A 23,567-nucleotide genomic window follows, 5' to 3' on the forward strand; every position below is an offset into this window, starting at 1 on the left:
TATTCAGGGGTGCAGGGAAAGGATTCCTGTGGACTGGACAGCCTGGCTGTGAGATCTTGGACTTTACCAACCTGGAGTTCAGGTTTCTGATTCCTCACTCCTCCCACTTTAGCCCTGCAGTCCTAATGCTGCCTTGGGGTCTCTCTTGCATTCAAGCTCTTACTTGAATGCATGAACTCTGCATTTTGATGGAAGTGAGGCCTGAACTTAAATCCTTTACTGAGCTCAGAATGCAGTAGAGAGCTCCTGAGTATGAAGTACCACATGGAAGAAACAGTACTGAGGAAAAAGAGGCAGAGATAAGTGGAGTTATTAGCTTGGAAACTCATGCAGAACAAAGATAGAGCACTTGATCTTTTCCTCCTTTCTGTGGCAACTGAAGTCACTGCCAGCCCAGCCCCATCTGCTGCTGAACAAACTCCCCTTCCCTCTGCTGCTTTGGCTTAAGTGTCCAATCTGTGCTCCTACTGAGCCAGATGTGCAAACTTCTGCAAGAATATTTAATTGCCTTTTCTGATTTATGGCAAAGACTGTGTCTGTACTCAAACTGGGGCAGCAGCAATCTTGATATATCAAAAGAGGAATTTACTGGCTTGGCAGACTTGCCTGCACATTTGGAAGCTATCTGCTGTAACGAGAAGGCCACCTCAAGACATGCAGTTACCCCAATCTGCATTCTCTTGCTTGTTGGCATGGAATGCATGGTTAAGGGGACAGTGTTGGAGGTCTGCCAGGATGACTTTCTGTGCATCGTGTCACCTTCCCTACTTCACTACTCTTTGTCTCTCTGTTCTTCCCTTTAGAGGAGTTTTCCTTGACACCATCCTTCCCCGTCGTGATGATAATGGGGTCCGGCCAACTATTGGTCAGCGTATTCGCCTGAGTCAGGGAGACATCGCTCAGGCAAGGAAGTTGTACAAATGCCCAGGTAAATACGGCTTGTGGAGATGGCTCCAGCTTTACTGTAGACACGTGGTTTATCTGGAATGCATTGGAGTTCATAAGCACCTTAATGATCTCTTTGATGGAAGACACTCAGGAAAGGTTAGACCATAAAATGCTTCAGGTTGGAGCTATGAGAGGATTGAACTTGCCTAACATGTGTCTCCTATTATTAGTTTACCAGTGTTTCTGTTTGGTTTAGGGCTTCAGGTTGGTTCACTGTAGGCTTTCTTCATAGGAAATTAAATTGATGTGTAAGACAAAGAGTTAGCAAAGTGGCAGAGGGATATCTGTTAGATTGGGGGTCTGTACACACCAACTATCAAACTTCTATTATTTATATATTTGTTGTCCCGGAGATAAGCCTTAAAGAAACTGTAAGTTCAAAGTAGAACTTTTCTACTTTTTAGGTGGTTTTCCTCAAAGCTTCAGCAGAGATTATTGCCGTTCAGAGCATATATCCAGAAGCAAAATGATTAGAGCTTTAAGCCTACTAAACAAATTTCTTTCAAATATCTATTGTTTTGGTTTGGTTTTCTTTTTTTCTTTGCATCAAAATTTATACACAGGTTGCATCTGAAGAGAAAGGGTGCAGTATGTTTAATGACAATAACATCTGCAGCTGCCTTTTGAATCTGTAGCTTGAAAAGTTCTCTTCTTCAAAATGCAAAGCACAGGATTTCAAAACCAAAGGACTTCAGTTTCATGTTCCAGCAGGGTCTGAATGAAACTTTAAGTTGAGGATGACAACTTTGTTCAGTAGTCAACCTGAGGATTTTTAGGTAAAAGCAACAGCACAATCAGGAATTTGAATGGCAGATGATTTGCCTTTTAGAAGGCATCTCCATCTAAGAATGCCTGAGAAAATCCCCTCAAAAAAGAGTTAACATGGTGGAGGATGAGTTACAAACATGTGCTGGTATGAGCCAGAATGACTGCTGTGTCTACTGTAAGAAACAGAGTGCTCCAACTCATTAGGCTGGAGCTCTTGTGGCTGCTACAGGTAGGGCTGGCTTAGCTTTTCCATTCTGAAATCCTGCTGGTTTAAATTGCTCTTAATTCCCCAAAGCTTATACCTGCTGGGTTAAAGTTAGTGCCAAGCCAGGTGAAATTAAATTTGCTAAAGGAATTTCTGGAAGGCAAGGTGCATTTTGCTAGATTTGATATGGCTGCATGGTTGGCGATTTTGATGAGTATAGTCACAACAAAAAATGGCATGTCCTGCTACCTTGTGCTGTGCTAAAGGAAACAAGCCTGTGTGGCTGTGTTAACTATGGAGGAATATTTAAACTATAGATTGAGAATGGTCCTGCCTTGTATCACCCCATCCAATTCTCTGGGCATTTTCGAGAAGATGTAGTCCACCAGTAACCAGCTGATGAACAGTAAGTAAGTGCCTGTCACTCAACTACTTCATTTACAAATGATTTCTGAAACATTCACCTTCTCCAGTTTGCTTTTTGCCTCTGATCCCTTCTAGCTGCTCATATGCGCATCAACCTCTTCTCCATGGGCAAAAAACACCTCAGCTCAGTTTCTTGGATCCCAGAAGTACCAAACACTGGTCTTACTGGACCTGTTGGCTTCTTGCTGCTAAGTGGAGTACAGTTGTGTTGCTTTTTGGTGCGCTCTGCAGGAGATTGTGCTCTACACACTAATATGTGTTACTTGTTTTTATTGTGCTTTCCCCTGTGTGTGCAAGAAATTGATTTCCTGTGTGCTGAAAGGCCAGCCTCTCCCAGCACATCTGGAAGTCCATAAATCTTCCTTTCGTAGTGTTTTAGCAGAGGAGTGTTCAGTAGTAGATATGTTAGTACCTGTTCCATAATTACATAGTTTTACCAGGAGCTGTGTAATTACACTTAGGAGAATTAAGTATGGGCTGTCAGAAACCTTCACTGTGGTTCAGCTGAGGGTGGTAATCCTCTTTGTCCTGTGCCGTTATGGTCATGTAGTACGTGTTCCCAGTGATTTAGAGCTCTCTTTATCATTTGACGTGTGTTTAAATAAATTTTTTAGCAGATAAAAAGAACATATATTTCTATATTGGAATCCTCTCTTTATTGGGACACCTTGTCAAGTGTTGGCATTTCTAGAGCCATTGTAAGGGCATATCTATTCCAGATCGTGCATTCATGGGTGGTGAAGTCAGAAGATCAGTCGAAGAAAAAGTATGACTGGGACTCGGCTTCTTTGAGGTGTTCATCTTCTGGGGCAGCATGGATTTCCAGGTGGAGGGTGCTAGGCCCCTCCTGTGAAGCTAGAATTATCCCAACAGACTCTGACATAGACAACAAGGCAAGGCGTCTTTACAAGAGGTAGAAAGGAAGAAAGTGTATTTATTCTGGAAAAAGAAGTCCCAGTTTCTTCTCTAGTTAATGCAGGTCATCACCTTTTACAAGCGTCTCTCTTTGCCCCAACTGAAGAATGCAGACAGGATAACCTGCCAGATATTTTGGGAGAGGTGGAAGGATGTTAGCTATTTCTGAAGAACTGAAACTAAAACTTGCTATGCCGTGCTTCTTTGTAGATGCTTAATGGTAGGAGGAGTTGTCAGGGCTCAAACCTGCTTAAGAAGGAACAATGTAGAGGTTTTGACCTTTCATTTATTTTCTTCATTCTTTTGGGACAGATGTGTGCACATACCTGTCTGTTTTGCTCAGTAATGCTTTTTCTTCCTAGTAGTTTAAAATACCTTTGGCCTTCTTGACAGGAATCATTGTCAGATCCCATGTGGACTTGTGCCTTGAAATATGTGCACCTTGTTCCTAGGAGTGACTCCACCTTCCAGAGCACCCCTACAAGCTCTTTGACTGGTCAAACCCCTTTGTGTTCCTCACCTATTGTTCATCTAGTCTGAAGCTGTAGATCAATATACTTCAGAGAAATTAGGAAATTCTGGCCTAGGTGACTCCGTTTTTGAAGATATTAAACTTTTTGAAAGGGATCAGTCTCTTTTCACCTCCAACTTCCAGCCTGCCCATCTAAATGTAATCGTGGCTGAAAAATTAGCGAGTGTGTGATAGCATTAAGCAGAGGAACATCCCCTGGAATTTCCATGAGAAAGGGAGCCAGATGTTCAGCCTTGTCGGATCTTTCAAAGCACTGCTGCTTAATGAGGGATTATTGGGAGCTGCCTCACCGTCGCTGAGGAAACCAAGTTACAGGTCAAGGGCAGCTTTATAACATCAGCGGGTTGGAAAAACAACTGGATAGCAGGCGAGCCAAGGTCCCTGCTCCTTGTGATAGGTATTTGCATGTGTCTAGTGAGCACTGTGAAGGAAATGGGAGCTTTGATACTTGTGAACCTCTCACCTAGCCAGTCAGCTGCTCTGCAGATGTAGATAGTGACTCCTTGTTCCAGCTCAGTGCCTCTGGCTCAGAGAGCAGGAACTACAGTAGTCACGGCTTCCCCAGATGTTGGAAGCTGCAGTTCCCTGAAGGAGCATGTGCGTGTGCATATTACTTGCCTCCCAAAAGTCACTCTGGGATTTATATTTCATCAACTTCAGCAGGCCACAGAAAGGGAAGGTGGAGAGCGCAGTGAGCTGCAGTGCTCACGTTTTATCCTGCGCAGCACCAAGCTGAGGTGCTGGCCAGCTGAAGCATGAGGGTAGTGGGTCTTGCCCTACTTTTGTTAGGATGTTTTAACCCCCACCCAAAAAAAGACACTTAACAATGATAACTAAGGAGAACTTTACTGAGCTTCTAATGAGGGGAAAACAGATTTGCTGGCAGAAATCTCGGGGTAGTGAGGTGGGTTAATATTTTGCATTTAATTAGTGGATGAGATATTCCTTAGCAGGATTAAAACCTGAAGGCACTGGTGTGTGGAAGGAAGATGGAGGAAGAAAGGTGCCTCTTTAAAAGCTGTTCTGACAAATTTCACATTACCCCTTTGGCAAGGTCCCAGGTGGTCAGTGACCTTTGGCCAGTACCACGAATGAGTGTTCTTAAAGTACCAGCCACCAACCCGCACAGAGCAGCCGTGTGCAAACATTGCGGTAGACCCCTATGTCTTTCAGAGAATCACTCCTTGTTGCCGTTTGTTTGGGTTTTTTTGCCCCTCTACTGCAGCCTGTGGAGAGACCTTGCAGGATTCAACAGGGAATTTCTCAGCCCCTGGCTTTCCAAATGGCTACCCCTCCTATTCCCACTGTGTCTGGAGGATCTCAGTGACTCCGGGAGAGAAGGTAGGTGCCACACCAGCACAAGGTGTACTCTGTGCTTCTCTTGCGTGGTTTTCACCTGTGATGACAGTGTTAACAGCTGCCAAAAGATCTCTGCATGCCTGGAGCGCAGGGATGGAGCTTGAAAGGCTTCTGTGCACCATTGCTGTCCTCACAGAGATGGCATCAGGAATCCATGGTCTTGAGGAGAGAAGAGGACATGCTGGAGTAGTGTGGAGCACCCACACAGGTCTGGACTGCGTGTTGATCTCTGATCCTTCCCCTCGATTCCAGGATGGATGTTTTCTGCCACCCACTAGCTGTGTCTGAGCTCACCTTTCAAAGCCAGGTGCCAGTCAGATGAGTTAGATTGAATGTGCCAGCAAGCTGGGGTCCCAAAGGGAGCCAAGGAGTCAAGAGTGACATCAGTGTCCTGCCCCTGTCACGCAGGCATAATGTCCCTGTCAGGGGACTCCTGCTCCCCGCCTTGAAACGCCGAGCCCTGCTGCTCATCAACCACCCACCCTGTCCACTTTCTTCCCAGCTCCTTTTGTTTTATTGATCTTCCTGTGGAAATGAAATCTTTCCTTAATCCACTGACACCAGCCCTTCAGGCTTTTAATGCCGTACCAGGCTGCAAGAATGCGCGGCCCGGCTCAGGAGCCCCTCGGCAGAGTGACTTTGCTGAGGACCACCCTTGAGACACGCTTGAGTCTCAGACTCAAACAAAGAGCAGAGCTCGCTCCTTTTGCAGCAGCCGTCTTGCTCTGGGACCCGTTTCTGTCACGGACAGGCCCAGTCTCAGGCAGTGCTGAGCTCCCTCCGTTAGCTGCAGTGAGAGCCAGAGGTGCCAAGAGCTGTCCAGGCTTTGAAACTGTGGCCCTGGGAGTTCTGAGGGGTAAATCTTACTGTAAATTCACCCTTTGTCTTCCAGCCTCTTCAGAAAAGTTGTATTGGATAGGACTCAGCATCTAAATGCTGAACCACTCGTGTTAAAAAATAAAAAATTGAGTTCAGATTAGATGCTTCAAGTTACATGTTTAATCAAATTCGGTAGCTGGTACAAAGTAGCATCGTAGCACTGGGGTATTAGCTTAGAACAGATATTAGGCTTGTAGTATTTGTCTGCATAGAAACAGATGAATCTCCTTCTGCTGTTCAAAGTCAGAAAACTCCAAAAGTGTGAACAAAAGTAAGTGGTATCATTGTAGACTGCACTCTTGAACATCCAGCCAAGGCTCTGGGGGAGAATATCTATTCTAATCTAATGACATTTCTGTAGTAGAATGTAGATGTAAATTAATAGATGGGTTAAATCTTGCATGCTACAAGTACACCCCATCTGCGACTTCCATAGGCCCAGAGCAAGGCCAACAATCCATGTTACAGAGGGAGGAGACCAAAGGGATAAAATTTTAATGCTAAGCTCTGCTCAGTAAAGGCACTGAACAAATTACGTCATGGTGATGGTGTGAGTGTGATTGTCAGAATGTGGAAAACGGTTAACAAAATCAGCTATTTCTTACAAATGTTGTTTATATAAGCATATAGACCCCAAACATCTGTGGTTTGAGGCAATGTGTTTCTCTATGATGCTTGCAATAATCAAACAAAAAGATCAATTTTTAATTAAAAAAAACCAAATTGGGCTTTTTTAAGTAGCATTTTAGTAACTGGGGAGCGGTGACTGAATTAGAGAGTGGATAGTGAAGTTCTGTCTGCTATCATGTGCTTTAATGATTTCATTAGAGTACCTTGAGAAGCCTTTCTTTTTTGAGGAAAGCCGATTAAAAAATCCAACCAGCAGTTTGACAAGTGTCTTTTCCTGCATACTCACTTAGCTGGCACTGTAGCAGAGCTGAAGCGCATAGTCTGTAGGGTCTTCTCTTTAAAGTAGCTCCCTTCCCAAAGAGCAGCATGTACTCTCTTCTTTCAGATAATGTTAAATTTCACATCAATGGACCTATTTAAAAGTCGCCTTTGCTGGTATGATTACGTGGAGGTGCGCGATGGCTACTGGAGGAAGGCTCCGTTACTGGGTGAGTAGCTGTTTCATTTTAGTTGCATTTTGTGTGGTGTTCTTGATGCTTAAGGGGGTGAGGGAAACAAACCTTCTTTTACCTGGAAGGTGGCTGTCCATTAATGTCTCCATCCAGAGATGCTGGTGTGTTGTATTCACACTAAATGATCCATGCTCAAGCCCTCTGCTAGCAAAGACTTTACTCTTTCCTTTTCCAGCTTGAGAAGTGAGGCAGAGAAGGAGGTGAGCCGGGGGTATGGCTGGGACTCAGGATGTGATTTCTGGAGTTTTATTATTGCTTTTTCTTAAGACCGAGATGGAACTTTCAGGCAATCAGAATGAAGCAGTCATACATCTCCTGTCTGTTATTTCTCAGGTGTTTGTGTTTACAAATATATAGTAATCTGAGCTCTGTACTTCTAGAAGGGAACTTGCTAGACTGTGCCTAAGATGTCAAACTGTGCACAGGCTCCACTCTGCTCCTGCTCCCAATCATCTTAAGGAACTGCAGCTCCTCTGTGTCCTCCCTATTCCTCTGCCTTCTGCTCTCATAACTGCGTATCTTCTGTCACCCTGAGTGGGCAGTCAGGAGACCCGCTTGCTTTGACACTCATTATGCTTCTGACTCCATCCCGTAACCTTTGTGTCCCATTGTGTAAAATGCTGCTCTGCAAACAGCCCCTTCTGCCCGGAAGGAAAGAAGCAGTCAGGCTGTGCAGCATCGTCAGCTGTGTTAGAGGTGCTGTGCTCCGAGCTGCAGCACAGGAGTGGGCTTCTCAGCCTGGGGGCAGTGGGCTTAAGGAGGCCTGGATGCTCTCCTTGGCCCCACTTGACATCCCAGTCCTGGTACCAGGTGAGGTCCTGAGGCTGAGGCTGTGCTGTTCTCCAGAGGTTTCTGTGGGCCTGCCTTTCAGCACTGAGTTAGCAGCCAGTTTTACGGCTTCCTGCCTGTTTTGGGGTTGGCAGCATTTATTGCTCTTTTCTGCTGCACATGCATCAGGTAACGTTGCTCCAGCAGCTGCAGTTTAGCTCCTTGTTATTTATTTTTTCTGCCGGGTAATTTAAAGGTAGTTCAGAAGCCAAGCACCTCCCTGTTCTCCTAGTGGACTTGCAAGCGATTCCATCTGGAAGTAGATGCTGCATGAGTGGCCACGGGTCCCGCAAGGGGCTGAGCCCATGAAATTAGCTCGGAAGAGGGAGACAGACGGCAATTCAGCAGGGGGTGGGGCAGGGGATTAGTGTGGATTGTGAAAGCACGGGCTTCTTGTGGAGAGAAAAAAAATACATGTGCACTGCATATTTTCCCAGGGAAGTGTGTGAAAACCCAGCCTTTACATGGTGTATAACTTTTTATGAATGGACCCTTTATCACACCCCGAGGAGTTTCTGATTCTCGTTCCTCATCTGCGTTTCCTCTCCTTGACACCCTTGTTAAAACTCTGAGTCTAAATCCAGGAGACAGTTGCTCAGTGACCCTAGAGGAAAGAGCTTTGCAGCGCTGATGCTGTTTGTTAGCATCCGCTTTGGGAGTGGAGATGGGAGATGCTGTTGGTACACTGCAGGGCCATCACATTGCCCCAGTGGCACTGGGCAGCTTGGGGACGCTGAGGATGAGAATTAGGTAGCTGAGTAAAGCTAGGGTCTGAGATAACATTTGGATGGGTGACGCCGCAAGAGAAGAAAGTTGGTGGTGAAACTGCTTTTGAAGAGAAACAAAGTTTGTAACTCGCCTTCTGATTTGCACTGACTGGTCTGTCACAGAGGCGTAGCTCTTGGAGGTCCTAGCCTTACCTAGGCTGCCAAGTGGTGCAGGTGAGGCAGGCAGAGCCAAAAGCGGCCGTAGCTGACTGTGGGCAGCTGACTGAGTAGGGAGCCCCTAGGCTTTTCATGTACAGGATTCATGCCAACTACTCTGCCCCCCATACATGGGAAAAGCAACAGCCTTCTCTGCCTGCCAGCCAACAAGCCTTGAACTATCTATCTCTATATTCAGTGCAGGGAACCACCAATGCAGCCTGCTAATGGGAACAAAGGTGCTGTCTTGCAGGTAAGGCTTAAATAAGATTTTTACCCAGAGGAGGTTGTTCAAAGAAGCCTTTGCCTGGTGTTGCAAGGCCAGGATCCCTATGACCACTGTCCTGACTGAACTCAACCTGAGGAATTACATTCTGCCTCTGTCAAATTCCTGCGGGGAATTCTGCTGGACATGATGCAAAAGCCATGCTGAATTCAGTATATAGTCCCACTGCTGTCAGCTCCAGTGAAAAAACACATTTGCACTGAGTGCTCTTGGTGCTTTCTCTGTATCCTTGAGGAGCTTCTGGCTGGAACAGGTCGAGGAGCACTAAACTAGGGTTCTTGAGGTTTCCTGGGCTGCAGATGCCATCTGCAGCTGTTCAGTTTCAGGATTCATACTTGCTGGCAGGGTCTGGGTATTTACCAGTGCTATTGCATGCCAGAGAGCTCAGAGCTGGGTGAATCACGGTGAAAAAAGGCTCCTGGTCCCATTCCCTTGAAAGAGATTGAATGACTGCAGAGGCTTAACTGGGAAGAGGTGGGAGAAGAAGACAAGGGGTGTTTTCTCATCAGCATGGCCACATCTTGCTCTCAGTTTGACCTGGACAATTTGCTCTTAGGTGCAAAATGCTGAAGAAGTTTCCAAGGCCTAGCAGGTGAAAAGGACATTCCCTGATGTCACATCTCTTGGACAGAGTGTGGTTCCCCGCCCTTGTGGCTCATTTGCTTAATTATGTGATCAAAACAAGAGCCCTTTTGAATTTACCAGGGCAAGAGGCTGCCTCTGCTCCCAGCTGAAGAAAACCTTTGCTAATTTAATAATTGAAGAGAATATGAATTAATGGGAGGGGGTAGCAGAAACTCATTCAAAAGCACAACAAAAGGTAGAAATGAAAGGGTGTTTTACACACACAGAGCTCCTTTGACTGCAGACTCTTTGCATCCTGGAGCCACAGCTGCCTGCTGTCATCATTGTGTGCTACCCATCAGCCAGGAGATCTTGATTATCTTTTTCCTGCTTTCTAGGTAGATTTTGCGGTGACAAGATCCCTGAACCGGTAATCTCCACGGACAGCAGGCTGTGGATCGAGTTCCGGAGCAGCAGTAACATCCTGGGCAAAGGCTTCTTTGTGGTCTACGAAGGTACAGCCCTTAGCTAGAAGTCTGTTGTGTTCCATGGAGCAGTCAGAGCAGGATGCAGGGATTTATGGGATCAGCAGGAGTTCTGCTTCACCACGTGGTTAGATACGGCCCTCACTCTTGTTTTAATGGGAACTGGCAGATTTTGTGGGCTGTTTCAGCAGTCAAGGCATGAATCTTCCAACTAGTTAATCACATTTTGGGGGGGACAACAGGATGGCAGCACAGAGCAATAGCTTCCCCTCATAGGCTAGGTTCTGCTTGCTATAACTAGTCACTGCAAGCAGCAGTGCAAGAGTTCCTTGTAGTAGTTTAACTGTTAAAGTTTCTTTTGTATCATACATTTTATATCATTTAATGCAGCATTTTCTTTTTTCTTTTTTTCTCGAATACAAAGATTGTTCTTTGTTTTCTCCCTCCCTTGTATGTTTTACATACAAGGAAGATTAAAAATTAGCATGTCAGATCTTCTGCAGGTCAGGTATTTTAGAAACTTGCATGGCATTGGGATGCTGAGACCACTTCAGAGCAGTACTACCAAAGAACTAACAAATCAGTAACATCCCTTCTCCATATTTGCTTATTTTTTACATTAATCATTCTAAAATATTCATTGTTCTCTGGTCAACAAGCATTTCCTTAAAAGTACCACGGTTATCGACAGTGTTGAGGTTGACTGTATTGGTACTGATGCTGCATCACCTTCTTTCTTCATCCATATGGACAAGCATGACACTGGAAGGCCAGTGCCCAAGTGTCCAATATACTCATGAATAAAGATACTCACAGAGGAAGTGAAGAAAACACAGGACTGTTGGGGAACTGCAAATAAGGCATATGAGGATTTCACAGGAATTGTTGCCCCAGAGACAGAGGTGGCTTTTCTGATTTTTTTTTTTTTTTTCACATCTCTCCTGAGAAGCAGCTGTTGCCTGTACCATGTGGTTTGTAACACCCTTTTTATGGTAGCTTGTTGGAGTTAGAAGTGATCAAACTTTTGTGTTTCTAATAGACTGTTTTATTTTGGCTTACTGCTTCGGTGGGCTGATCAGCTTAATTCTTTCAGTGGGTTATTCCCCAGTGGTATCTGCTCCAACTTTTAAACAGAAAAAAAAAGCAAGGTGAGGAGAGGTTTTGGGAAGCAACTTCTCTGTTCTTCATGATGCATATTAATGTGGCATCATGCTTCTGTATTTCCTGTTGTTTAATAAACGTTAATAAATGTTTAATAAAAGGTTCAGTAAACAGAGCAATACTTGCTTAGCTTGACGTTTGAGGAGAGCGAATGGAAGTGGAATGTGCCTCTAGTGGTCCGACTTCGCATTTCTCCAGCTGCTCATGTTTTCCTGCCGCTTCAAGTCTCTGGCTTTTTATGTAACCGTGTCCTGCAAGAAACTTCCCATTGGAAAGGTGTGAAGTCCGTGACTAAGCCTGAGAGCACACACAAAGTACGACTGGTGGCAACCAGCTTGTACCACAGAAAGAGTGATGGCCCATTGCATAGTTCTTTTCTTAGCTCAGCCTCCACTTGCCAGAGCAGCAAGTAGTGGGGTTATCTGCTGAATTTATTTGCTGAAATGGGAGAGTTTCCAAAAATCTTCCTTAATCCCTGTTTCTCTCTGATGCAAGTTCTGGTAGTGGCTTGTTTCTTCCCGCCATTGTCTGGTAGCTTACTCAGCTGTTTTGTGACTCCTGCGTCTAGGCAATAAGGGTAATTTTTATTTCTAGGAGGGATTGCCCTTACATGAATTTTCAATCATTTTTTTTGTCCGAAAAACTCTCCATGTTGCTGTTAGTTCCTCTTTTTCTTTTGGATTCTTCTCCCTCACAAACTAAAAAGCCAAAGTGTGTTTTAGCACTGCTTCTCTGCTTTAATGAGAGTGCATGTAAATGTTCGTGCATCTTAATTTTGCTGCGAGGTCTGTGGGTGAGGACTGATTTTTGGATTTGGATTTGGATTCCTCCAGGTCTCGGCCCTAAAGTTTTCTGTAGATGGGAGGAAAGAGGCAGAAGCATGCAGCCACATGATGGGAGAATTATTTTCTTAGAAATCGATATTAAATGACAGTTAATGTAGTGAAAGCACCCACAAAGTTCAGTCGTGTTGTTTCTTTTCTTTCATGAGATTCAAGATAGGAAGATGCTGGTGGTTTTGCCGTACAGCACTGCTGGCATCCCTGAATTTGTTATCATTATTGCCTTCTCAGGCTCTGTCAGCAGATGTTCTTTCCATTTTGCAGTAAGGCTCTTCCAATATACTTGGCACTCACCTGAGTTTCAGTGTGAACTACTGCAGTGACTAGAGAGAATACTGCTTGCTGGCTGACAGTTTTATAGCTGTTAAGAAAAGTAATTTCTCTGCCATTGCAGTCCTCTTTCTGTTGGATGGGGAGACAGGTCTCTAAAGGGTCCCTCAAAGGTTCTCTCCAGCACCACTTGTAGTTCTGAAGATAAACGAGCTCAAACTACAATCCAAATTATGCTCCGCCAATGAATTTTGGGTGCAACTACTTTGTGGTGCCTTAGCACTTATTCTCTAAGACGTTAGTGAAACAGCGCTTTTAACCAGGTTGCATTCAAACTGCAGCAGCCTACAAGGCAAAACCAAGGTGGTGTTACCCAACACATGCACTTTCCAGGACACTACAGGGAGACCCACGTCTGAATTGCCAATACAGCGTGTTGTGGGAGGACACTAAGAGTGTGGAAATGGTTGATGTCTGGCAAGTGTCATTGTGGTACCGTCTCTCTTGAATTTACTGTCAGTGATTTTTGTTTGCTTGTCTTTAAACACACCCAAAACATCCATATGCCTTCTGTAGGCCTGTGTGTTGTGCATCATGGGATAACACAGGTTTTAGCCTGTGATCTTACTTTCATTTGTTACATGGTCTTGCAGACAATTATGCTGAACTGCTAGTTTTGTATTAAAAAAAACTCTGCTAGTTTTGTATTAAACTAGGTTTTCATTAATTTTTCTGTTCTTGGTCCTTAAACTTACTCCTCCTTACGTTCAGTACAAAATCTTCCATGTACAGCAGTCAGGCTGATGGTCTCCTAGTGGAGAGCTCACTTCGTGCTTGTTAATATTGCCATCGTGTGGCTGGATTAGATTTGCAACTGGTTTTCATTTGTGCTTGGTTTTTGCCAACTTTTCCTGGTTCTTAGTGCTGGTAGCAGGTTTTAAGCAGTTGTGAAGGTGACCAGGAGTGTGAAACACACAAATCCATAACAATTCTCTGTCCTAGTGAGCTCACCTTCTAAGGAGGTTGGTACAATAAGACAGGAGACACTGTCACTAAGACAAAATGTTAAGTTTGTAAAAACGTCTGTAACTTGTGTGTTGCCTTTGTGTAATAAGTGGTATTGATACAGATTGGCACGAGGAAGAAGGGTATGTATGGAGCAGGTTTTATCGAAGGAAAGACCTGCAATCTTGTGGTTTTGCTGTTTTTTATGAAGCTATTTGCGGTGGAGAAATTCACAAAGATGCTGGGCAGATCCAGTCTCCCAATTACCCAGATGACTACAGACCTTCCAAAGAATGCATCTGGAAGATCACAGTTTCTGAGGGCTTTCACATAGGAATCACATTCCAAGCCTTTGAGGTGAGAAATGTCACTGTATATTATGTGTTACGAGTATTACTTTTCCTCTGTAGATCCTTTAAACATAAGAAGAAAGGGTCGTAAATAATGCATTTTTTTTTTTAAAAAAAAGTCTTTTAAGTACTTCAAAACACCATTTCTTCTCATCAGAAGTTTGCTTAGAGATTTTGAAGCCAACTTTTAAATATGATGAGTTTTCAAAAATTGTTACTCTAAGCAGAAAGAAATGCGAGGGAACAGATTTGTTAATAATATTAAGTAGGGACTCATGAATCCTTAAATTTTCACTATGGTGAAATGGAATTGAAAGGTCATAATCCAGGCAAAGAACTCTTGTTGATGTCGCTGAGGCTTGGCAGGTTGCAGGATGTTTGTGACTCTTCAAAGAAACATCACATCCCCAGGTGGTAGACAGGCTTTGAAGAGCTTGAAAAAAGTTTTCTCCTACTGGCTATTAAGAATCCTTACACCCTTAGCTAGGGGCCCAGTGATCCATTTCTGACTACTGATGTATAAGTCCAGGAGTGGACAGGACCCAGGTTGGTGCATAAATCCCATCTGTCCTGTAAGCTCCTGTGGCTTGTGGGCTTGTTCTGGAAAGGGCTGACACCACTACCTCCTAGCTGTGACCCCACAGATATTCCTTGAACGTTTTTATTTGTAGTTGTTCTGCTCTTTTTCTTACAGCTTCTCATGGAAAAGCAGCTTGTATATAGACAGGGACTGGGTTTCACTGGAGAGTAGCTGTGAAATAGCAGTAGAACTGAGATATGCCCAGGCTTGAAGGCATTTTCAGCTGCAGGAGATTTCAGTGGCAGCTGTGAGGGAAGTACCTAATGATGACCAGTTGTTTGGAATGCTCCTTTGGAAGCTGATCTCCTGACAAGGTCTAACTGGATACCTAGCCTGACTCAGAGCACTCATACTAGTGAGCTACAGGCACATCCTTTTCTCATTGCAGATTGAGTGGCACGACACATGTTCTTATGACTACCTGGAGATCCGAGATGGCCTCACGGAATACAGCCCACTGATTGGTCACTTCTGTGGCTATGAGAAGCCAGAAGATATCAAATCCAGTTCAAATAAAGTATGGATGAAGTTTGCATCTGATGCAACCATCAATAAAGCAGGCTTTGCAGCAAATTTCTTTAAAGGTATGTGATCTAGTACCTCTCAAGTTCAGAGCCAGGGACTATTCATCCCTTAACCTACTACCATCCCAAAGTGATCAGTTACCATTGCATCTATTTGTACTCAAGAGCTATTAGACAAGTCTGTACTGCCAATATCAAGTTTATATGCAAATTGCTTTCAGAGTGTAGACAGGTTGGATGCTGAGGCATGAACGCCACCTCCCTGTTTAAGACAGAAGGAAAGCCTCCTGGTTCGGTCCTAGCACAGGCACTAATGCCTTGTGTTGCGTAGCTGGGCAGAATGTGACCTCCATTTATCTATGGACGTTGGCATTTTCCAAGCAGTGTTAAAAACAACTCTCTGCTTAAGTTCTATTACAAAGGAAGTCTTTGCAGAGAAGTTTTAGTTTGAATGCAGGTAGAATCGCAAATGTCTTCCTAAACTGAACATTTGAATGAAGACTAAGACTTTCTTAAGAGCTGGACCCAAGCCATGGTCCTTTACCAGCATCCTGGTGACTTGATAGAGGCCAAAACCAAGTATCTAACTGCTTGGGAAAATACCTGTGGAGCTGCCGCGAGACTCTGTTAGGTTTCGTGATGGTTGTACAGAAATAACAACTGCAATGCCTATATTTGGATTGTATAAGTCCTTTATTTATTTTTACTTTAATTTTTGTCTTGCATTAAGAATGTCATGGTCTGCTTGGAGCTCTCAAGCTTACAGGACAATATACTCCATGAATTAAGCTTTATTTCATGAGCTCATTAAGAAATAAAATAAACATGACAAAGAGGGACTCGATTTGCTTTGCCCAAACTAGTCTTATTCACTACTCAGGTCGTAAGGTTTTGTAACTTATAATGCATAACTCTTAAGACACGCATGTATGAGCAAAAAAAAAAAAAATTAGTTAAATAAAGTTTAATTCACAAAGTATATTGTCCCACAGATTTGAGAAATATAAATGGACCCTGACAAAGGGTGATTGCAAGATCACTGGCAAATACTGTGTTGTTTCATTCCAGCCCCTAAACAATTCTCACAGTGCCAAGACTTTCTTGTTTAAATTTCTCAGGTTCCATAAGGACACAGAGAATACTTTTCGTTAAAGACATGTTGGCTTTTTTCAGGAGCTGTTAGTGCAGGTTGACTGTGGTGGAACTGTCTTCCAGGAACAGCACTACATGGGGACTTGGTCTGCAGCGAGTCAGTCTGTAGAATCTGAAGTTCTCTTGCAAGTCTGTAGAGGAGGAAAGTTACACATTTGAACCTGGGACCCTTTCCTTGTGATAAGTATAGTCAGAAATATTATTTTTTTATTTTAAAAAATGCATAAATGTGCACTGCTAGTACAGACATGAGTATTGTCTGTGGATTTTTTGCTTGCAGGCTAGATCTTGCAGTGTCTTCCAGACTTCACATGTGTGAACCAGAAACCCTGTAGCCTGTGGATGGTTCAGGTGTTACGTCCATGCCAGTAAGCCTGGCTGAGGACCAAAGTGTCTTTGCTGGGACCACGCGCTACAGAAGCCATAGCTACGCAGCTTCTAGCCAGCGTGCATTAAGGACAGAGCTGATGTCAGTTTGCAAAAGCTATGTAGACATACCTGCAGCCTACGTGTGGAGTTTCAAGCTGGGATCTGAAGTCTGCAGCCTGTACCTCCATATCCAGAGGGACTGCAACTACCAGCCACTGCCTATACAAAGTAAATGAATGAATTAGATGGCTCTGCAGGCACTCGACAGACTGCCACCCATAGCTGATTGAGCAATGGGTCAGCACGGCCTTAATGAATTACAAAAGGAATAGAGCTTGAATTATGAAAGGAATAGAGACAGTGTTGTCAAGACGGTTCCTGTCTGATCTACATAGCAATATCTGTTAGTGGAGCATTTTATTGGATGTAGGTGTCAAGATGTTGGCAGTGTGGGGCTGCAGAAGTGACCTCTGTGAGAGAAGTCCAGGGCTGCCCCGCACCAGGCACAAACGGTTCAAGCTGGCTCTACAATGGACCACCGCAGGACACAGCTGAGCCCATCAGTGAAGCTGGTGGTTCTTCTGTGAAAATACATTTATGGAAGGTCAAAAATGCTAGGGGAAGAGAGGAGAAGGGAGTAAAAAGTGCAAAGCAGCAGAGGGAACACCAAGGTCCAACAAGGAGAGTGGGGAGGTGCTTTGTGGCAGGCAGAGCAGATATTCCTCGCAGCCTGTGGAGGATCCATGCTGGAGCAGGTGAGAAGTGTGAGAAGGGAGGAGCAGCAGAGAGACACACATCCCTCCTGCCTTTGCACTTTTGTGCTTGCTGCAGGGACTGAGCATAAGCTGCAGTGGTACAAAGCCAGGAGAACAGAAGTGTATAGTGAAGTTCAGCCTGGAACAGGAGTGTGGAAAGATGTTTTCCTTAAGTATTTTAACATTGCTTGATTTTTTTAGATTTCATTTCCTAATACTGGAACCAGTAATCAAATATTTATATTAACTGGCAACAGTTTAGGTTAAATTTACCAAAGTTGAATCTGCTTTGCCCACAACGGTAATAGGCAGGTAACTTGCCTGTCTTATCTCAACCCAGGAGCTTTCTTGCTCTTGTTCTTCCCATTTTCTCCTCCATCCCACTGTGGGAGTGGCAAAGGGGCAAATGAGCAAGTGGCTGAGTGGGAGTTTGGCTGCTAGCCGAGACCAAGCTACCACAACTGTGTTAATAAACCCATCTATTGAGGCATGCATATGGAATCAGGGAGCAGGATGAGAAAGCAGTGCATCTGGCTATCTCTGTACTAAAATGTTAGTTCGGGTTTTTAAGATTTGATTAGAAGAACCTGTCTTCAGAGTCTAGGGTAGCAAGACTTCATGTCTGTGATAAGGAAGAACTGCTTGCATGTCCTCCCAGCTTTTTTGCTGTACCCTGCTCTGCTGAGTATGGGCTCCGTCACTGGCCGGTCCTTGGTAGCTCAATTCTCTCAAGAGCATGAGGAACTTAAAAATCAAAGCAAAACCAAACAAAACCAAACAGGGGCAAAGGAGAAGAAAATGCAGAGAAGTCTTTACAGGAGACCATGTTTTTCTACTCCTGTCTAGAAAAAGCCCTCTCGGCCACTAACAGTAATTGTAGATTTTGGTGGTAGGAGTGCTTTAGCACTTGTGAGGTTTAGTGCAGTGCCTGCTCTGTGGGCTTGGCTCGTCAGCCAGTGCTCTGGGCCTTCTGTCCAAAAGTGTTGCCTAAGGAATATGAGAGGTTTGGGGCAGTTGGGAAAATGTGACATGTTCTGGTTTTCTCCTGACAGAGATGGATGAATGTTCTCTGCCAGACAATGGTGGGTGTGAGCAGCACTGTGAGAACACACTGGGCAGCTACAAATGCACTTGTGAGCCTGGCTACGAGTTGACAGCTGATAAAAAGAGCTGTGAAGGTGAGTAACCTAGAGATTGAGGCATCTGTCTATAGGATGGCTGCTACAGCTACTAATGTAATTGAAAAAGCATGGAGATGATTTTCCTTGCTTTTATATCCCCTTTGTTTCTATTTATATTCCCCCACCTGAAAATTTTATTTTTGTCATAATTTTCCATTGAAAATCACGTTTTAATGGAAAAAAATGAAAATATACTGTATATCTCTAAAAACAATTGATCTTCCTGGACAGGGATTGCTGTTCAGACCAGCTCTCCCATGGTGCAGCATAAGGAGGGCATTACAACCTGACAGCTGACTAGCCCAGAAGTATTTCAATCCAAGGCAGAATTTTATTTTTTTTTTAAGAAATCTCTTTTGTAGAGTAAAATATCAGTGTTTTTCCAGCATGGAAAAACGGACATTCTCCATACTGAGGAGTCAATCCTTTTCTTCTGTTATGGGGGGAAAAAACCTACATCTTTGATAGAAACTGTTTCTGCCGGTTTTATGTTATACAGTTAATCTCTCGCAAGAAGTGTTTGCTCCCACCTACAATACAGCTGTTGCTATAGCTCTGCCTTTCAGCCGAGACATGTAGGGAGCTTCACACACTGTTGGTGGTGCTCTCCAAGTCACACAGATTGCCCTGACTTCTTCTCTTGTCAAACTGTTTGGAGAAGGCTGCTATTGACTTGTTGAGGGCAGAGTTAGGTGTGTGCAAAAGACTTTTGAAAGCTTTACTTTTTTTTTTTTTTAAAGAATTTCTTGTGATTTCGAGCAAGCCAGTTGATATAACTTGCCAAGCATTTTTTGAACTTCATTTTTAACCTTCTGTTTACATTTCATTTGTGGGCAAAGAGGAAGGATAGTCTTTGAAATTATAGTGATGCGCATCAGAGCAAATTGCTTTTGTTTTTCTGGACACATTTGATTGCTGCACTTTTTATACTGAAGCTGCCCCCTTGAGTTAGTTCTCTTAATGCTAAATGATGCTGGGAACAAGATGCAGGAATCTTTTTATCTCAGCGAGTTTTGAAGATCTGGCCATATCTCATTACTCTCAAGAAACAGCAAGAAAAAATTGCTTCCCTGCAAACAGAATTTTGCAGCAGAAGATCTAGAAGCCATACTCCCGCTGTGAGAGGATGAAGATGAGATAGCCTAAGTTTTTAAAGAAACTGGGATAATAGAGCTAAGTCTTTGGCTTTGTCTTCAATTTTCCCTGGAAAAGATGAAGTCCTCATCTAATAGGGCACTGAAGAATTGACAGGAGTGTCTTCCCTAGGATTCCATTGCCCTCTAATTGTTTTATTACTGTTAAAGTTCAAATAATAAGGTTTATAGGACTGAGTGTGGGTGAATTTACTAAGCCGGATTTATTGTGCATGTATTGCACATTGCAAGTCAATGGGCCAACTGATCCCAAGGCTAAAGAATAAAAAGGAGATGAGTCTTAGAGGCTTAAGTAGTGCTCAGGGCCACTGCCTAGCTCTGTGTGTTTCACTGGTCATTTATAGCAGGTGAGGTTTCTGATTTCTTTGCAGCTCCCAGCATTTTAAACCGTTCTGGAGGCTGGGATTTGAAATGTGCCATCAGCCAGGATCTCATTCATTTCCTTGCTGATGATGTGACCCAGTCTGTGTGTCTGAACAGAACCAAGTAAAACTTGTGTTCATTTATTGCTTTTCCAGCTGCCTGTGGGGGCTTCATCACCAAGCTCAACGGGACCATTACTAGCCCTGGATGGCCCAAGGAATATCCTACTAACAAAAACTGCGTCTGGCAGGTGGTAGCTCCAGCCCAGTACCGGATCTCTCTGCAGTTTGAAGTGTTTGAGCTGGAAGGCAATGATGTACGTAACCAGTCCCTGCATCTCAGAGGTGTGACTATTGGCTAACTCAGAGCTGGGTTAATCCTTGGGGTACAAGGAAGAGGAGACTGTCTTACTGTGGTGGGGTTTTGGGTTGTTTCCCCTTGCCTTGATACCATGAGCCTATAACAGTTATTATTCTCCTTGAAATCTGGATCTGCTTTCTCTATGGAGTGGGAGAATTAAAGCTGTTCTGTTATAAATGGACTGCTTTTCTCTACCAGTTTTGTGTAATTGTAGGTGGTTTCCGTCCTTAATAGGTGTCCTCTACCCCTCTTCCCCACAACTGCCTTTGCAAGAAGATAATTAGAAATTAACCATAGAGTCTTTAAGGATAAAAAGAAAAACAAACAAAAAAACAAAACCAAAAAACTTATTGTAAAAGAGTCTGTTGTCTGCTCTGTCAATGGAATTTGAATAAAGCATTTAGGTTTCACTTTCCCCGCTGTAAATGGGAACAGTGGCTCCTTCTTAATTCAGCAGACTGCTGAAGTTACGTTCTTGGATAAGGCCGGAGTAGTTGTGTTAGCTAGATTGAACGTTTGCTGTTGTAATAAACACATCCATGCTTTAAAACCAGGGCAACAAGGGAAGGGGACAGAGGAGAATTTGGGGAAGTAAGGATTGTGTTTGAGTATAAGGCTGTTTCTGTTCACTCTCTCTTCCCTTCCTCTGAAATGCTCTGTTCTAAGTCCACAGAGCTGAGAAATCTCCTCCTTTCTCGTCAGGTCTGTAAATACGACTATGTTGAAATTCGTAGTGGGTTGGCTTCCGACTCCAAGCTGCACGGCAAATTCTGTGGCTCAGAGAAGCCTGAAATAATTACGTCGTATGGCAACAACATGAGACTGGAGTTCAAATCAGACAACACTGTCTCCAAGAAAGGCTTTAAAGTTCACTACTTCTCTGGTATGTGGCTGTATTCTTTCACTTGCTTAGCTGTCTCCTCTGACTGAACCTCTTGGTTTTGGTGAATTTTCTTCAACCTGCTGTCAAATCAGGCATAGCCTGACATGATTAGTTACATCTAAAGATAATGATTGCCCTGTGCTATGTCACTTTTCATCTTGACTTCTCAGTGCATACTTCTCAGTCCAGTTTCCTAGTGTGGTGTTAGCAAGATGCATGGATTTTATCAATGCCTCCAGTTCCTCCACAGCAGGAAGCAATCAACCTGAACCTAGACATTATTTGTCCCTGGAATCATTAAAGAAAAGCTTTTTCCTCTGAAACTAGAAGAGTTAGAAAACTTCCAGAGGTCTTCTATGTAGCAGTTCTTCAAATAAGTGCCTGCTGGTGGAAGTTTCTAATCCTCCGTTCTGAATCCTTTGTAGCTCTTGGTGTCAGTGATGTACCTTGTTGGCAGGCAGTTCTGGAGGTTAACTGTTCATCATATGGAAGGGGAAATTCAATTTCATGCTGCATTTTCAGCAGAGAACAAGGAGTATCAATGTTTTTGAAGAAAATGGTCAGGCAAAATGACCTTGAATTAAGACAGTGGCAGCGTAGAATCAGGATTACAAGTTTGGCTTATTAAATCTAACAAGAGGAAGGATGAGGTGGGGTATATTTTGTCTAGAAATATATTTGGGAGTAAGGAGACGGATGAGGTTAATGAGGGCCAGGGAGAACACTGGCCCAATTAAAACTGGAGATAAACAGCTCATAAATTAAATTGGACTGGAGACCATGAGCAGATCCTGTGTTCAGAACAGTGAGATTCAGGAATGCAGAAGTCAACAAGCACTGGGGCATATTTCAGCCTCAGGGAGCAGGCCATACCTTAGATCCTCTTTTTAATCTGTCTGCTTGTGCCTTTGGACAGAGATATTTAAAGATGGAGGCCCATCAGAGCATGTAGGAACTTGAAAATATAAAGAATGGCCAGTAGATTTTTGCCTAGGATACTGAATTTGTTTGATACTTTTCCTGGACTCTATTCTAGAAGAATGAGACATCACTATATCATTCTTTTAGATAGGAGTCTTTAACCATTCAAAACCTACATTATACAATAAAACACAGTTGTGATGCATTTTATGGAATGAAATGCAGTTGAAGAGGATTGTATCTGGGCTAAAAAGCTAACTTGACTCATTCAGCAGCAGAGGATGGAGGTTAGCACTGGTACTTGTCAGTCTGGGCATAGAATTCCCAGCTGGCGACTATGGTAATCTGTTTCTCACTGTCAACTCGGTGTTTGTTGATCTGATCCTGCCCAGACAAGGATGAGTGCTCCAAAGACAACGGCGGTTGCCAGCATGAATGTATTAACACCTTTGGGAGCTATGTATGCCAGTGCAGAAATGGCTTCATGCTGCATGAAAATGGACATGACTGTAAAGAAGGTAAGGTCTCCACTCTTTGCCCTCAGAAAGACAAGGTGCTTCAAGCATTCAAGAGCTCCCTCCACAGTGTTGGAACGTTTGTACAGCATACAAGGCTGAGGCACTTGAAAAAGCCCCAGATCGCTGAAAAACTACCTAGAAAAAGGAATGAAAGGGCTAATTTTCAGCTGGATCCATTCCTCAGCCTGTCCCTCTATATGGCCAGGAGGGGTGGACAGAGAAAGGGGAAAGAAGTCAGGCTAGTGACAGGAGGAGCTGTGAGACATCACCATCAGACTAGTCACTGCTGCTTCATTTAATCATTGGATTTGAGTCAGAAGAGAAAGAATGACCTGATCTAACCACGTCCTGCTGCCAAAATTACCTTTCTTTCTGCACCCATGCTGTGTGCTTCCCTGGCCTTACTGTGTACGGTCCCGGGTCCATGCCTGATCTCTCCATGAGCTGAGTCAGCTTTCCATGACCGCAAAACAGCTCAGGGCTGAGATAACACCAGAATCAACATGGTGGAGGGGTTGGACACCATGTCACTGGCAACAGGGCAGATGAGGTGAATGAGCAAGAGAATTCATCTGAGCGTGAGAAAGTGGATGAGACTAATGAGGTCTAGGGCAATAAGATAGCCCATTTCACCAGCTGCAAAGTTAGCTCAAAAACATACAGGACAAACCCACCAGAACTATTCAGTAATACTAAAAGTTCTTGTTCAGTGACTGAAGCCTTCCCTGTTTCTGCCCTGTTGAGGGTCTTGATGGGCAGAGAGGAGCATGTAGGATGTTATGTGGTTCCTGCGTGAGACCTGTCTCCATTCTGCTGTCTTGTGATCTCTCTCTCAAGCTGGTTGTGAGCACAAGCTGAGTAGTGCGGAGGGAGTGATGAGCAGTCCCAACTGGCCTGACAAGTACCCCAGCCGGAAAGA

The 23,567-nt window shown here is 43.9% G+C and overlaps 1 protein-coding gene across 1 annotated transcript in view; it reads left to right on the forward strand.

Annotated features, from left to right (window-relative positions):
• Window positions 1-23,567, forward strand: part of LOC104273143 (tolloid-like protein 2) — a gene marked incomplete at its 5' end in the record, with an annotated part of 55,477 nt that overhangs the window by 28,215 nt on the left and 3,695 nt on the right. Inside the window, 12 exon segments of the mRNA XM_009868370.1 lie at window positions 804-928; window positions 5,020-5,135; window positions 7,048-7,150; window positions 10,174-10,290; window positions 13,750-13,895; window positions 14,857-15,052; window positions 18,321-18,446; window positions 20,122-20,282; window positions 21,029-21,209; window positions 22,523-22,648; window positions 23,486-23,565; window position 23,567. The exon segment at window position 23,567 is cut by the window's right edge and continues 56 nt beyond it. Coding sequence (XP_009866672.1) covers window positions 804-928; window positions 5,020-5,135; window positions 7,048-7,150; window positions 10,174-10,290; window positions 13,750-13,895; window positions 14,857-15,052; window positions 18,321-18,446; window positions 20,122-20,282; window positions 21,029-21,209; window positions 22,523-22,648; window positions 23,486-23,565; window position 23,567 — 1,478 coding nt within the window.

The sequence above is a fragment of the Apaloderma vittatum genome, unplaced genomic scaffold (assembly GCF_000703405.1).
Source record: "Apaloderma vittatum isolate BGI_N311 unplaced genomic scaffold, ASM70340v1 scaffold16514, whole genome shotgun sequence".
NCBI classification, from domain to species: domain Eukaryota; kingdom Metazoa; phylum Chordata; class Aves; order Trogoniformes; family Trogonidae; genus Apaloderma; species Apaloderma vittatum.